The sequence below is a fragment of the Aquarana catesbeiana genome, linkage group LG08 (assembly GCF_042186555.1).
Source record: "Aquarana catesbeiana isolate 2022-GZ linkage group LG08, ASM4218655v1, whole genome shotgun sequence".
NCBI classification, from domain to species: domain Eukaryota; kingdom Metazoa; phylum Chordata; class Amphibia; order Anura; family Ranidae; genus Aquarana; species Aquarana catesbeiana.
This window is the reverse complement of record NC_133331.1, coordinates 226,958,822-226,975,051: the sequence shown is the minus strand read 5'-3', so window position 1 is coordinate 226,975,051 and position 16,230 is coordinate 226,958,822. Positions and strand designations below refer to the sequence as shown.

The 16,230-nt window shown below is 45.1% G+C and overlaps 1 protein-coding gene across 3 annotated transcripts in view; it reads left to right on the top strand.

The window, feature by feature from the left end:
• The window catches only part of PARG (poly(ADP-ribose) glycohydrolase), a 213,011-nt gene that overhangs the window by 175,835 nt on the left and 20,946 nt on the right, over window positions 1–16,230 (top strand). For all 3 annotated transcript variants that reach the window (XM_073596909.1, XM_073596907.1, XM_073596908.1), the window contains 2 exons: window positions 789–897; window positions 10,417–10,522. In XM_073596909.1, coding sequence (XP_073453010.1) covers window positions 789–897; window positions 10,417–10,522 — 215 coding nt within the window. The remainder of the gene's footprint in view (window positions 1–788; window positions 898–10,416; window positions 10,523–16,230) is intronic.

The window sequence follows — 16,230 nt, the reverse complement described above, 5'->3', positions numbered from 1 at the left end:
AACTGTGTGCAGCAGCCCCTTTTAATATCTACCTCAGGCTCCCTGATACTTACCTAAACCCCATCGCAATCCAGCGATGTGCACAAGAGCCTTAGCTCTCTAGGGACTCTCGCTCCTCATTGGCTGAGGCAGCCAATCAGGAGAGGGAGGGGCCAAGCCGCGGCTGTGTGTGTGAATAGACACAGCTGTGGCGCGCGCCTGCTTGGGTGCCCCCATTGCAAGCTGCTTGCTATGGGGGCACTATGCAGGAGGGAGGGGTCAGGCAGGGGACCCAGGAAGAGGGGGATCCAGGCTGCTCTGTGCAAAACCACTGCACAGAGCAGGTAAGTGCATAACATGTTTGTTATTTTTAAGAAGGAAAAAAAAAAGACTTTAATATCACTTTAAACAGTATAGCCACCTTTTCATGTTTTAGATAACTATACCTGCGAAAGGGGCAGCCTGAAGTGATCTAGCAGAACTTAATTTTCTGAGTAAAGTTCCACTTTATAAAAAGTCAAATTTGGCTGTTTTGCAGTATCTGAAACAAAAACTGTAATTCCTCCATGCAAAAAATCCCATTCAGACTTGCAGTGGAAAATCATGTTTGGAAAATGAAAACTTGATTGTTGTCACTGTGGGACAACACGGTTCTTAGTAAACCGATAACTGGGGTTCATTGTTATAAATCTTCATAGATCATATTTCAAAATGTGTCACCAACACTTGTTTGATTAAAATCTATACCAACAGAATTGTTTTTCACCTGTAATGTATAGAAAAATCTTTTCTTTACTACTTGCACACAGGGACAGTTGGCAGAGACGTACTACGGAAATTGTTGCAATCGATGCTTGTCACTTCCGACATTATCTTGATCAATTTACACCGGACAAGATAAACCGAGAACTAAACAAGGCATGTTTTCCTTTTTCTTTCTTTCTTGCTTTCTTTTTTTTTTTTTTTGTTTGTTTTTTTTTTTTTTTTAATTATGATTTGTATTATGATAATATTGCTATCACTGCTTACTGTTCATAAATGATATGACTAAATCATACTCTGATTTGGAGCCTCTTCAGACCTATCCAATCCGATGTGGTTTGGTAATACAAGCACGTTATGCTACACTTTTCTGCACAATGGACCTAAAAATAGGCATGCATCATTTTTTGCCAATGTAATGTGCTTCAGTACCATTGTGCATTACTATGTGTTGTAGTGCATTGCACTGCTGGTGCGTTCCTTTAGTGCAGGGGTTTCCAAACCTTTTAAACAAAGGGTCAGTTTACTCTCCCATAGACTTTAGAGGGGCCAGTTTGGATAGAAAATGTCTGAGACCCAGCATCAGTGAGAACAAACATGGCCTCAGGGTTGGTGGCCAGTAGAAGGAGGAATAGTGCCCCGTCAGTGTCAATGGGAGGAATAGTGCCCCATCATTCGTGTCAGTTGGAAGAATAGTGTCCCATCATTGGTATCAGTGGAAGGAATAGTTGACTCATCATTGGTGTCAGTGGGAGGAATAGTGCCCCATTGCTGGTGTCAGTGGGAGGAATAGTGCCCCATTGCTGGTGTCAGTGGGAGGAATAGTGCCCCATTGCTGGTGTCAGTGGAAGGAATAGTGCCCCATTGCTGGTGTCAGTGGAAGGAATAGTGCCCCATTGCTGGTGTCAGTGGAAGGAATAGTGCCCCATTGCTGGTGTCAGTGGAAGGAATAGTGCCCCATTGCTGGTGTCAGTGGAAGGAATAGTGCCCCATTGCTGGTGTCAGTGGAAGGAATAGTGCCCCATTGCTGGTGTCAGTGGAAGGAATAGTGCCCTATTGCTGGTGTCAGTGGAAAGAATAGTGCCCTATTGCTGGTGTCAGTGGGAGGAATAGTGCCCCATTGCTGGCATCAGTGGGAGGAATAGTGACCCTTCATTGGTGTCCGTGGGATGAATAGTGTCCCATCATTGGTGTCAGAGGGTGGGTTAGTGCCCCATCATTCGTGTCAGTGGCAGCAATAGTGCCCCATCATTCATGTCGGTGGCAGCAATCGTGTCCCATCATACACATTCGTGCAAGGAATTATTATTATACAGGATTTATATGGCGCTAACAATTTGCGCATGTTTTACAACATGAGGGCAGACAGTACACTTACAATGCAAATCAATACAGGAGGGATCAGAGGGCCCTGCTCCTTAGAGTTTAAAATCTAGAAGGGATGGTCAAGTGGAACAAATGGTAATAACTGTGGGGGGGGGGGGTGAGCTGATGGAGAAAATGAAAATACAGTTGTTAGATGTGGGTAGGCTTCTCTGAAGAGAAGGGTTTTCAAGGATCGTTTAAAAGCTAATACAGTAGGAGATAAGCGGACAGATTGGGGTAAGGCATTCCATGGGATTGGAGAGGCTTTGGAGAAGTCCTGGAGGTGAGCATGGGAGGAGGTGACGAGGGAGCTAGAGAGCAGGAGGTCTTGAGAGGAACGAAGAGAACGAGTAGGTTGGTATTTAGAGACTAGGCTAGTGATGTAGCTGGGGGCTAAATTGTAGATGGCTTTGTAAGTAGTTAGTATTTTTTATTTAATTTGTTGGGTGAACGGAAGCCAGTGGAGGGATTGACAGAGAGGGGTAGCAGACACAGAGCGATTTTGTAAGGTGGATGAGTTCCGGCAGCAGCATTCATGATGGATTGAAGAGGTGATAGACTATGTAGAGATAAGCCAATGAGAAGGGAGTTGCAGTAGTTGAGGAGAGAGATGACCAGCGAGTGAATTAAGAGCTTTGTTGTGTCATTGGTTAGAAAGCGGCATATTTTGGAGATGTTGCAGGGGTTGAGGCGGCAAGATTTGGACAGTGTTTGGACATGGTGCTTAAAGGAGGGTTCAGAGTCCAGGACTACACCTAGAACCTTGGCATGCTTGATATATCTGATAGTAAATTATTGATACGTGACGAGACAGAGGGAGTGAGCTGAGGGGTAGAGAAATAGATTTGGGTGTCGTCAGTGTAGAGGTTTATTGGAAACCATGGGAGGCTATCAGCTGACCCAGGGAGGGGGTGTAGATTGAAAATAGGAGAGGTCCAAGAACAGAACCTCGGGGGACCCCTACAGAGAAAGGAAGATGAGAGGAGGAAGTAGAATTGTAAGAAACGCTAAAGGTGAGGTTGGATAAGTAGGAAGAAAACCAGCATAGAGTACATTGACGGAGACCAAAGGTGTGGAGATTTTTGAGGAGGGGGTGGTCAACCGTATCAAAGGCAACAGAGAGGTCCAGGAGTAGGAATACAGAATAGTGTCCATTGGTTTTAGCTGTTAGTAGATTGTTAATTTTAGGAGAGCAGTTTCTGTGGAGTGTTGAGGACGAAATGCAGACTGAAGGGGGATCAAGAAGGCTATTGTCAGCAAGGTGGACGCTCAGTCGGTTGTAGACCAGACATTCAAGGTGTTTGAATAAGAAGTGGAGCAAGGAGATGGGATTGGGTGGGTCCAGTGAGGGCTTTTTATGTATGGGGCTGATAAGTGCATGTTTTAGAGAGTTGGGGAAGATGCCAGAAGAGAGGGAGAGATTGAAGATGTGGGTTAGAGTGTAGAATAGAGCCAGAGGGTGAACATGGCATTTGTGAGGGAACAGGATCCAGGTGGACATTAGCAAGTAGTTTAGCAACCTTGTCTATAGTGGTGGGGTTGAAAGAGGGAAGTAATGATTGTACCTGTGGGCATGAAGTGTAAAGCATGGAGGGTATCTGAACAGTAGAGATCTCCTCGCAAATTGTATCAATCTTCTGTTTGAAGTGATTGAGCAGTGAGTGAGTTAGTGGGTGGAGGACGAAGTAGAGAGTTGAAGGTAGGGAAGAGTTGACGGGGATGTGATGATAAGTTGCTAATGAGAGTGATAAAATAGGTCTGCTTGGCAGAGAGGAGGCTGGAATTGTATTTTTGGAGGGTAGATTTATATTGGTAAAATCTTTCTGAGACTTAGTCTTACGCCATAGGCGCACATGAGCACGACTGTTTTTTTCAGACTTCTAGTATCATCTGTTTGCCAAGGTTGAAAGGGTTGGGGCCCGATTTTCTGTGTAGTGAGGGGGGCCAGTGAGTCCAGTGAGGCTAGAAGTGAAGCGTTGTAGACAGAAGTGGCTAAGTTGGTGCAGGATAGGGGTGAGATTTTGTCGTAGAGGTTGTCGGTAGTAGGGAAGGGTTGAGATGACGTAGGTTTCTGCGGGTAACTTTTTAGGCGGTTGGAGGGAGAGGAGGTGGAGGAGAAGGAGAGTGTGCATGTTACATGGAGAAAGAGCTGAAGGTGTAAGCAAGGTCACTTGATGTCTGTGTGGTGTTTTTCAAAGTATTTTCTTGTGCTCATTTGCTTTGTGCATTCGCTGAAGTGCAGAGTCAGAAGTGTTCCCACTTATAGAAATAGCCCCACTTTGAGAAACAGCCCCAGTTGCAAATGTGCCCCCTGCACCATAATGCCCCATCATTGGTGTCAGTGGGAGGACTAGTGCCCCATCATTGGTATTAGTTGGAGGAATAGTATGCCATCATTGGTGTCAGTGGCCAGAATAATGCCCCTTTATTGGTGTCAGTGGCAGCAATAGTTCTCCAATTGATACTGGTACCAAGAAATAGTGCCCCATCATTAATATCGGTGAAAAGAATAATGCCCTATGATTAGTGTCGGTTGCAGAAATTATGTATCACTGTTGGTGTCAGTGGGAGAAATGGCGCCTCATATCATTGGGAGGAATAGTGACCCAAGGGCCGGATAAGGACTAGCAAAGTGCCACAGTATGGAGACCACTGCTTTAGTGCATTGGGATGCCAATGAAAACCAAGGAGCCTATACTAATGCATACTGTAAGTGATAAATCACCTTGTGAGTGTGTAAGTTTACCCCAGCAAATGAAGATTACCCCATGGTATTTTTTTTTTTTTTTTAATTCAAATTTTTACAAATTCGAACTTCGTTCTTTGATCCTATTCAGTTACATTGTAAGTATGAAAGGCAAGCTGCACAGCACATAATTGTACAGAGGAATTGATCAATTTTCTAACCTACAATGCAGAACAAGTGACCCTCTTAGCCATTTTTTTACTTTTAATAAAATAGAATAAAAGTAGTACTGTAATATATTGCAGCTTATTAATCCAAAGATGTGGTTGCACTAGTTTTAATTTTTCGGACTAAGAACGTTTTCACAATTATGGAAAATACCTGTTGATCCTGCCAGAAAAACAGTGTCTTTGTAACTTTCCATGAATTTAACTGATATATCAAGTTTACTTTTTTACAAAGCTATCCACTGTGAATTGGCTACCGTGCCCCTCAGGTTATTTAGCTTATGACTGGAAGACATGTCCGTAGTACTGTCCTTAGAGCCCTTTCACACTAGGGTGCTTTGCAGGCGCTACAGCGCTAAAAATAGCGCCTGCAAAGTGCTCTGAAAGAGCCGCTCCTCACACTTTAGTGTGAAAGCCCGAGAGCTTTCACACTGGAGCGGTTCCCTGGCAGGACACTAAAAAAAGTCCTACTAGCAGCATCTTTGGAGCGGTGAAGGAGCGGTGTATATACCGCTCCTTCATCGCTTCTGCCCATTGAAATTAATGCTGCAGCAGTGCTTTGCGTGGTTTTAACCCTTTCTCGGCCGCTAACAGGGTGGTAAAACCGCCCCGCTAGTGGCCGAATTCCGCCGCTAAAACGACGGTAAAGTGTCACTAAAAATAGCGCTGTTTTACCGCCAGCGCCTGCACTGCCCCAGTGTGAAAGGACTCTTGGTGTGACAATCACGGTGCTCTATGCCATGACAAATACGTGAGCAGCAATTGCTGGCTTTCTAAAATTCTCAATTGGCTAGCTGTCAAGCAAATCAACGATCCTGATGGATTGCTGATCAGGAATGCAAATCAGGGTTGCTGACTTCACTTGCTACACACTTGAGTCTAGTGACTCGCATATATTCAATCCAGAGGATGTACATGTTTAGGAGTTAACCATCATTGCAGAACAAGGTTAGCAGTGACCACTTACGTTAATATTTTCATGTCAGGTTTCCTGCACCTTTTGTACTCGGAACCTTACTCCTGACTTCCACTGTAATGCTGCTCACTAGCAGAATCCGTGACTTATATATATGGCTGGGGAGAAATCAAGTGCTATAACCTCCCATGGTGAATATGTATATGAACAGCTCACCTTGTTCTCATGTTTTCATATAGTAAAACTGTATGTTCATGCAGCAGTGGCTACAGTCTTTTAAACATGTTTCACTATGAGTAGTCCAAAATAAAGTTGCACTACATATTGAAAAAAAGGAAAAAGCAAAGCAGACATACTGCAAAAAGAGAGTCCACAAAGTGATAAGGAATCCAATAAATCCCACAGTGCACTAACAATCACCTGGATGGTGTGTGATTTCCAGAAAAAGCCTTTACCTCATGCAATGCCAAGCTGCAGTTTCCAAAGCGAGCAAAGTCCTTTCTTGTATTAAGAGAGGTATGGACTCCAGAGAGAGAAATATAATTTTACCCATGTACAAATCATTAGTAAGACCTCATCTTGAATATGCAGTTCAGTTTTGGGCAGCAGTTCTCCAAAAGGATATCGGGGGAACTAGAGAAAGTGCAGAGAAGAGCAACCAAACTGATAAGAGGCATGGAGAAGCTCAGCTATGGGGAAAGATTAGAGGAACTGAATCTATTCCCTCTTGAGAAGAGGAGATTAAGGGGGGATATGATCAACATGCAAAAATAGATAAGTGGTCCATATAGTGAACTTGGTGTTGCGTTATTCACTTTAAGGTCATCACAGAGGACAGGGGGCAGGCTTTACGTCTAGCGGAAAAAAGATTTAATCTCCAAATACGGAAAGGTTGCTTCACAGTAAGAGCTGTGAAAATATGGAATAAACTCCCTCCGGAGGTGGTTCTGGCAAGCTCAGTAGATTGCTTTAAAAAGACCTGGATTCTTTCCTAAATGTACATAATATAACTGGGTACTAACATTTATAGGTAAAGTTGATCCATGTAAAATCCGATTGCCTCTTAGGGGATCCTGAAGGAATATTTTCCCCTGCTCTAGCAAATGGGCGCATGCTTAGCTGGGGTTTTTCGCCTTCCTCTGGATTGACTGTGGGTGAAGGATTGTGTATATGGGATTGTATTTATTTATTATTTGTTTTGGTTGAACTAGATGGACTTTTTTCAAACTGACAAACTATGTAATTATGAACGGCTGCTTACCAGCTCCTTACGACCTCCTAGTAAGGAAGGTCTTTCCCGCTTGCAGCTATTAAACCCAGCCAAGGCCTTTATTCATCCTGGGAGATCAAGCTGAAGAGCACACTCCACTCAAGGAAGAACCCGATCATATAAGGACCCCAAACAAGATAAGGCTTCCATAGTGTAAAATTATCCTGTGGCATGATGTCGTCCTGGGGCATCTTGTGACGAAACGCTTAGGTGGAGCGACATGCTGACGTCACCATATTTGGGCAGGTCCCGGAAGGGACAGGCTGTTGTATCGAGCAGGCTGGCTTATCTATGCGTGTTTTAATACATCTTTTTTTAAGTGCAACCTTTTTTACGTTATTAAAAACGTCAAGGATTTTACACTATGGAAGCCTTCTCTTTTTTGGAGTCCTTTATATGGAGATTTATATACTAGGAGGTCATAAAGAGCTGGTAAGCGGCCATTCAATGAGGTGGAGGCTTTTTCTGGAAACTACACACCAATCCGGGTGATTGTTAGTGCACCGTGTGATTGATTTGGATTCCTTATCACTTTGTGGACTCTTTTTTTGCAGTGTGTCTGCTTTGCTTTTTCCTTTTCTTTTCAATATATAGTGCAACTTTATTTTGGACTATTTGATTTGTGTTGTGTGCGTCTCAAAGGAAAGTTGCTGCTGCAGGGTCACTATATTTATATTTATGTTTATTTTGGGACAGCGCATTATTACCCACTATTTGTCATTATGTTTCACTGTGAGGATATTCTATGTGAACCGATCAAGCTGCAGTAAATCATGCTCTGTCCATGAGTTTTACTAGTTGTTAACTAAATTCAGAGGAATTGTATATTTGATGTAGTCTGCCCTTGGTCACTTTCCGCTACTTTAGAATATGACTCCATTCATTCATTCATTCATTATTATGTCCTAATAGCTTGCCTGGCTCAGCAGTTATTTTTTTTTAATGCCTGCTGCTAACTTCATATTGTGCCCATGTTTCAGAGCAAGGTGGAAAATGGTTTTGCCTGCGTCTTATGGTTCTTAATTACTATGTTAAATAACATTCAGTCTTGCAAAATACATTATGGTACCCCAGGGCAATCTTCTGCCCCCTCTTTTTATGACGGCACAGCAAACACTCCCTTTAATCAGTCATCTAGTTATGTTGTGTGCATTGTTAAAACATTGATTTTCATTACTCCTTTCCGCAGGTAAAATATTAGCCCACGTAAAATATAGAAAGCCCCTTTCTAATCAGTCAGCAACTCTGTGAGAGAAGTACATTTCCATTTCCAGGCTATTGCTCTGGTTAAGATAGATTTTGTTTTGAAATCTTGCGTCCCATTAATAACAGCACATCCATCATTCAAAAATACTCCAAAAAAGCAAAGGCATAAATAAAGAAGGCACAGGAGCAACTTATCCATTTTAAGTGTGCTTGTGACAGCTTAATTGGTAGAGCAGATTCGCTAACAGTTAAATTCATTTCAAGTCTGGCCAGAAGATCTTCGTCATCCGAACAACTTAGCTGCCACTGGCTCATTATTTAGACTGGGATTGGCTTGAGAACGGATGACTATGGCTCTCCACTGAGTTTCCTAGACCCGTCTTTTTTTTAAATATATTGTTTTATTTAAAAGGAATCTTTCACGTGGTAGTAGAAACTATTACCTGAAACAGTAAAAATTGGATTTTTTTTGCAGGAAATGAAAATAAAGCTGTTTGTTGTCATGTTTCTGTTAGTTATTCTGTGAAGTGCATTTTCTCAAGACTGCTGTGTTTTTATTATTTGGCCATCTAAAATCTACCAAAGCCAGATATGTCACAAACATTTGGGTAAATGATTACATGTACCACATTCCTAGTGCACCGAAGAGGGTAATGTTTGATAGATTGCTGGAGGCCGCGTGTCAGATGTCTAATGCATACAGTCAATAGGAGAGCTTCATTACTTGTCAGAAAGCTGCTGATGTTAACCCCTTTGGGGGATCTATTTAACATGGCTGAGGTTAGCTGCCTGACAAAGTGGTCACGGCAGTGATTTGGTAACAGTGCGCTGAAGGCTGATCTCACATTGAATATCTCAGCATTGATGCATGGTTTAAGATCTATGGTTAAGAGACATTTTAGTACTAAATAAGAAAAATTCAGTTTTTAAGCAATAATAATGGCCATTGACTGACTGGGACATAGTTACCTTTTCTGTGCAGCAAGTCCCTAGTTTAACAGTTTCCTTTCTGGCTACTGTACCCTTTATTCCAAGTATCTTGTTCTCTGAGCTTGTAGTTATGTCTTCATGGAGGCTTATATCTCCCTATTGACACCTGTCTGAACTCTGTCCTTTTAACAATCACTCAGTTATATGGTCTACAGATTCAAACATTCATTCACTTAAGAACAATCAAATGGCAACATTATTGGAAAGTCCACATCTTTGATTAAATGATTTTATTGATCAAAATGCTTGTTTTCAGATGAGATTCTTTAATTGAAATAGTTATATCAAACATGCTTATTATTCATTTATGACCTGTGTCAATTACCTGGCCATACCATACCACTGCCAGTTCAGGTAATATGAAATAATATAGTTGTGCGAAAACACATGATTTTGTGGAATTCACCTCTGTGCTGCCCCGTTTCACAATTCAAAACCCAGTGCTGGCATACCAACAGTTGTGGGACAAAGGGAATTTTATTATTAAAAATAAAAATAATTACATATAATTACTGACAGGGTCATGTTTCAATAACGTTAAACTTTACCACTGCCGACCCCCATCAGGAAACGTTAGTTCCCAACTTTTATGCTCAACGCTGGCTTCAATACAGTTAATGACCCAGAAGAATTATACAGATCAGAAAAAAGATAAGTCTGCATTAGGTTAGAATCAATGTACTGAACCAAGAAGGTAAGCATGGCAGCCAAGCGACTAGCATTTTCGGCAGTTACAGCCTTTTTTTCTACGATGTTGCCTTTAAACAGTTATTTAGAGAACACACAAATGCCATGAAAAGAAACTTTTTGGCTACCCTGATTTTAAATAATGTCCATCTCAATTACTGCATTTCATGTACTTTGTCTATTGTAGACAGTATACAGTATATTCATCTAGTATGACTCCATGGAGTGCAGAATTTAATTGAATACATCAGAATCAACAATATATAAGCTTTTGTAGTGTAAAACTCATATTTGTTTACAACTGGTGATTTCTTTTTTTCTTTATTAGGCTTATTGCGGGTTTTTCAGAGAAGGCATTGAACCTAAAAACCTTTCGGCAGTGGCAACTGGCAACTGGGGATGTGGAGCTTTCGGTGGGGATCCGAGATTAAAAGGTGACTAGTTAATGGAAAAATAAAATGAACTTTTAACATTTTAGAAAATAGTTGTGACTTGAATTGGTGCTGCCCTGATAAATGTTTGGGATGGATGCGTGTGTGTTTGGGGGGGTATAGTTAGAAAACTGGCCCCATGCAGCTCCAGACTCCTTGATAGCATTAGGTTTACTGCAAAGGACATTCAATTTTTTGACTAGATTTGTAAGCTGGGCCCTGACTCAAACTGAACTTGTCTTTAGGAAATACTGAATAAACCAGCATGTTATACCTACTCATGAGGTATAGCCCTTTGCCTTATTATTTAGGTGGAAGGTTGGTTGATGGGGTTGTGCCTGAACTGCAGTGTGCAGTAAAACCAGTATGTGCAAAATGGGAACACTCAGATTTTGGGAGCTTACGGAGTGTTCTGGAGGAGGACAAGTAGAGGACTTTACCACAATCTTTTATTTCTTTCTGTTGCATAGTCAAGCTGGTTTAAACAGTATTTCCTGTTTCACTTGTCTTACTCTTAGCCTAAGTTAACACTACTGCTGCTGCATAGTCATGTGTTTTTCTGTGCATTTTTGTAGCACGTTTTTGCACATTTTTTTAGGTGTTTTCATGCTTCATACTTTTTTTTTGTAGGGGGGGGGGGGCTGATTGTTGAACACAAAACCCTACCAAAAATGCATGTGCTTGCATTCCCATTGAAATCCATTGAGCCAAAATAGCACAATGCTGCACCAAAAGAAGCACATGCTCATTTTCAAAAATTGCACTGCGCCTTGTTGTATTGACGTGAAGGGGCACCGTGATTTCCATTGTTGTGCATTGCAGCATGAAGGTAGACAGGAGAAATCACACTAATGTGATCAGGGCCTTACAGTCCTAGTAGAAGGCAGATACATAGTTCTGACAATTTTTTCTTAATGCAAAGGCGTGCATGCTTCACATGGTGTCTGAAAGATCACTTAACCGGAGAGACACTGTATATAGGGCTTTTATATATTTCTTTATAGTGGACTATAAAGTAAGCGCCAGTGGGTTTTCTTCATGGTCATCGCTGTAATCTTGGCAAATCCAAAAACTGAAATATTTCAATTTGAGTTCATGTTTGTAGTGGCCACGTTAGGCCTGAAATATTGTGCTCTCTAAGAAATTGTGTTTTTTTTCACAGCATTGATGCTCTAAATCTAATTTCTGACAGGAGTGATTCCATTTTTTTTTTTTTAATGAGCGCAAATAAATACATCGCACCTTTTATTGCAGCATAGTGGTGATAGTCTGAAGATAGAATAGTGAATAGTTAGTGGTTGTAAACCTGAAAAACCTAAATTACAATGAACACACTACCTTATTCAGCAAATCAGTAATCTGTAATCTGTCCCCAGTCTAGCTGGGAGAGGAGCAGGCACTCTTCTGCAATCTATCACAGGTAAAAAAAAAAAAAAAAAAAAAATGTGGCACCACACACCCCCCTCATACGATTGACAGACTAAATAATTAGACTCGTGCATGAGAAGTGGCCGTACCTCCCGCCACCACATCCACAGATCTCCCCCCCCCCCCCAACTTTTCCTGCTGCCCCTGGATTGGCTGTTCTGTGCCTCGGCATCCCACTGCGATCGCAGTATCTTTTTCTCCCCTGCCCACTACTGACGCTGCCAAAAAAAAGACTGCAGCAGGCGGCAATGTGTCTCTGTGTTGCGAGAGCCCACTTGCCCCCCCTCCCTCCTTCCTCCTGCAGCCACCACTCAGGCAATCGGCAGCACCAGGAATGGATGCTGGGAAGTGTAGTTTAGGGAAAGGACTGCTGCATTGCACGGGGTTACAGTGAGGGATAAAAGTATTTGATCCCCTGCTGATTTTGTATGTGTGCCCACTGACAAAGAAATGATCAGTTTTTAATTTTAATGCTAGGTTTCTTTTAACAGCGAGCGACAGAATAGCAACAAAAAATCCATAAAAACGCATTTCAAAAAAGTTATAAATTGATTTGCATTTTAATGAGTGAAATAAGTATTTGACCACTTCGCAAAACATTTGCCACCAGTACGAAGGTACTTGGTGGCAAAACCCTTGTTGGCAATCACAGATGTCAGATGTTTTCTAGTTGGCCACCAGGTTTGCACACATCTCAGAAGGGATTTTGTTCCACTCCTCTTTGCATGTCCTCTCCAAGTCATTAAGGTTTCGAGGCTGACGTTTAGTAACTTGAACCTTCAACTGTCTGTTTTGGGTCGTTGTCATGCTGTAATACCCATCCACGACACATTTTTAATGCCCTGGCTGAGGGAAAGAGGTTCTCACCCAAAATTTGACAGTGCATGGCCCCATCCATCGTCTCTTTGATGCAGTGAAGTTGTCCTGTCCCCTTAGCAGAAAAATACCCCCCAAAGCATATTTCCACCTCCATGTTTGACGGCGAGTTGCGTCGATGCCAAAGAGCTTGATTTTGGTCTCATCTGACCACAACACTTTCACCCAGTTCTCCTCTGAATTATTCAGATGTACATTGGCAAACTTCAGATGGGCCTGCACATGTGCTTTCTTGACCAAGGGGACCTTGCGGGTGCTGCAGGATTTCAGTCCTTAACGACGTAGTGTGTTACCAATTGTTTTCTTTGTGACTATGGTCCCAGCTGCCTTGAGATCATTGACAAGATTTTCCTGTGTAGTTCTTGGCTAATTCCTCACTGTTCTCATCATTGAAACTCCACGAGGTGAGATCTTGCTTGGAGTATCAGACTGAGGGAAATTGACAGTTATTTTGTGTTTTTTCCATTTGCGAATAAATGCACTTAGGCTTCATGTACACTGCTGCTGGTAAACGAACATTTAGGAGCAGTTGGGTGTTTTTCTCTATCGTTCATTGACAGACACAGCGTTCCATTATAGAGAACCATAGGGTTATATTGCCCCCTACAGGAGTAGGATACTAGGCAGAAAAAAGACTTAGCTATGCCCATGGGCAGTCCTAGGTGATATACACCCCCCTCTCTGCTATAGGCCTTCAGTTTTTTTTCTGCCTAATCAGGAGTAAGGACCTAGTTCCCTGCTGAGATCTCTGGCCCCTCACTAAAGATGAGGCCTGTGTCGCAGCGTTCCTCATGCCCAGCAGCCCCCCCACTTCGGTGGTGAGGAGGATCTGTCTGGGAGCATTACCCGCGCGCTCGCTGGAGCGGTAAGTAAGGGGCCCCTCCTCTCCTTCCAGGGAGTGGTTGGTCCCTCTGGAGTTCTCCACATCCCCCCTTCCCTGGGTGAGGCTCTGTCCACCCTCCCCTCCAGGTTGTCACTATGGGGGGTACACCTTGGCACCTGATAGGTGGGTGACCTGGTATCCGCAGATCTGCGCCCCCTGCGGTGGCCCTCCACTAATTTTAGGCCGTGGCTTTGCAGCATACCGAGCACTCGCGGCGGGCAGCTGAAAATTTAGGCCGCGGCTTTTGCGGGCTACCCACCAGGCGACGTGCGGGGCGGCCCTAGAGTGGGCAGCGGAGATCGCCGTTTTCTGTTGCAGGCATCCGCCCTCCTTCCTCGGCTCTAGCCTGGTCCAGTCCCCCCCGCGGACCTGTGCACACATGGCGGGCGGCCGCGGCCTGCTAGTCCGCGCGGTTACGCCGGACACCTTCTTCCAGAGGGACTGCGCTGTGGGGCCTCTGCGGGCGACCCCCTTTTGAGGGGGTTGTTTAAATGGGCCCTCTGTAGGCGCCCCCCGTGAGGAGCCTTAGTGGATGCCCCCCCGTGAGGAGCCTTGGTGGATGCCCCCCCGTGAGGGGCCTTGGTGGATGCCCCCCCGTGAGGGGCCTTGGTGGATGCCCCCCCGTGAGGGGCCTTGGTGGATGCCCCCCCGTGAGGGGCCTTGGTGGATGCCCCCCCGTGAGGGGCCTTGGTGGCCCCCCGTGAGGGGCCTTGGTGGATGCCCCCCGTAAGGGGCCTTGGTGGATGCCCTCCGTGAGGGGCCTTGGTGGATGCCCTCCGTGAGGGGCCTTGGCGGATGCCCTCCGTGAGGGGCCTTGGCGGATGCTCTCCGTGAGGGGCCTTGGCGGATGCCCTCCGTGAGGGGCCTTGGCGGATGCCCTCCGTGAGGGGCCTTGGCGGATGCCCTCCGTGAGGGGCCTTGGCGGATGCCCTCCGTGAGGGACCTTGGCGGATGCGCTCCGTGAGGGACCTTGGCGGATGCGCTCCGTGAGGGGCCTTGGCGGATGCCCTCCGTGAGGGGCCTTGGCGGATGCCCTCCGTGAGGGGCCTTGGCGGATGCCCTCCGTGAGGGGCCTTGGCGGATGCCCTCCGTGAGGGGCCTTGGCGGATGCCCTCCGTGAGGGGCCTTGGCGGATGCCCTCCGTGAGGGGCCTTGGCGGATGCCCTCCGTGAGGGGCCTTGGCGGATGCCCTCCGTGAGGGGCCTTGGCGGATGCCCTCCGTGAGGGACCTTGGCGGATGCCCTCCGTGAGGGGGGCCTCAGCCAGTGTCCCCTGTGCAGGGCACCTATAGGCGCCCCCTGTGCGGGGTCTCAGCCAGTGCCCCCTGTGCGGAGTTTCTGTAGGCGACCCTTGTGCGGGGTCTCAGCCAGTGTCCCCTGTGAGGGGTCCAGTGGTGCCCTCTGTGTGGGATCTCAGCCAGTGCCCCCTGTGCTGAGTATCAGAAGGCGCCCCAGTGCGGGGTCTCGGCCGGTGCTCCTTGTGAGGAGCCTGGGTCAGCGACCCCTGTGTGGGGCCTCGTCGTGTCCCCTGTGTGGGACCTCGATTGATGTGTGAGTGTATTTCTGCGCCATGGGGTCACCGGTGTTTGCAAACAGCTGGGGCCAGTAGCCTGTACAAGTCAGGCTGACAGACACCCTGGCTGTGTGCATGTAACCACACATTGATGCATTTCTATGGGTACAGGAACAGATCCGTTGCCCTCGATGCAGACAGTTTACATCTTGCACACTCATCTGTCCCTATACATGTAACCGTACAGGTGTGCAGTTACATGAATACAGCTGCAGTGTCTGTCTGCCTCTTGTTTATTTGTACAGGCTGATGCCTGCAGCTACAGTATCTCACAAGTACGTACACCCTTTTTTGTAAATATTTTATTCTATATTTTTATGTGACAACATTGAAGAAATGACACTTTGCTACAATGTAAAGTAGCGAGTGTACAGCTTGTATAACAGTGTATATTTGCTGTCCCCTTAAAATAACTCAACACGCAGCCATTAATGTCTAAACCGCTGGCAACAAAAGTGAGTACACCCTTGAGTGAAAATGTCCAAATTGGGCCCAAAGTGTCAATATATTGTGTGGCCACCATTATTTTCCAGCACTGCATTAACCCTCTTTGGCATGGAGTTCACCAGAGCTTCACAGGTTGCCACTGGAGTCCTTTTCCACTCCTCCATGACGACATCACAGAGCTTGTGGATGTTAGAGACCTTGCGCTCCTCCACCTTCTGTTTGAGGATGCCCTACAGATGCTCAATAGGGACATGCTTGGCAAGTCTATCACCTTTGCCCTCAGCTTCTTTAGCAAGGCAGTGGTCGTCTTGGAGGTGTGTTTGGGGTCGTTATGTTTGAATACTGCCCTGCGGCCCATTCTTTGAAGGGAAGGGATCATGCTCTGCTTCAGTATGTCACAGTACATGTTGGCATTCATGGTTCTCCCAATGAACTGTAGCTCCCCAGTGTTGGCTGCACTCATGCAGCCCCAGACCATGACACTCCCACCACCATGTTTGACTGT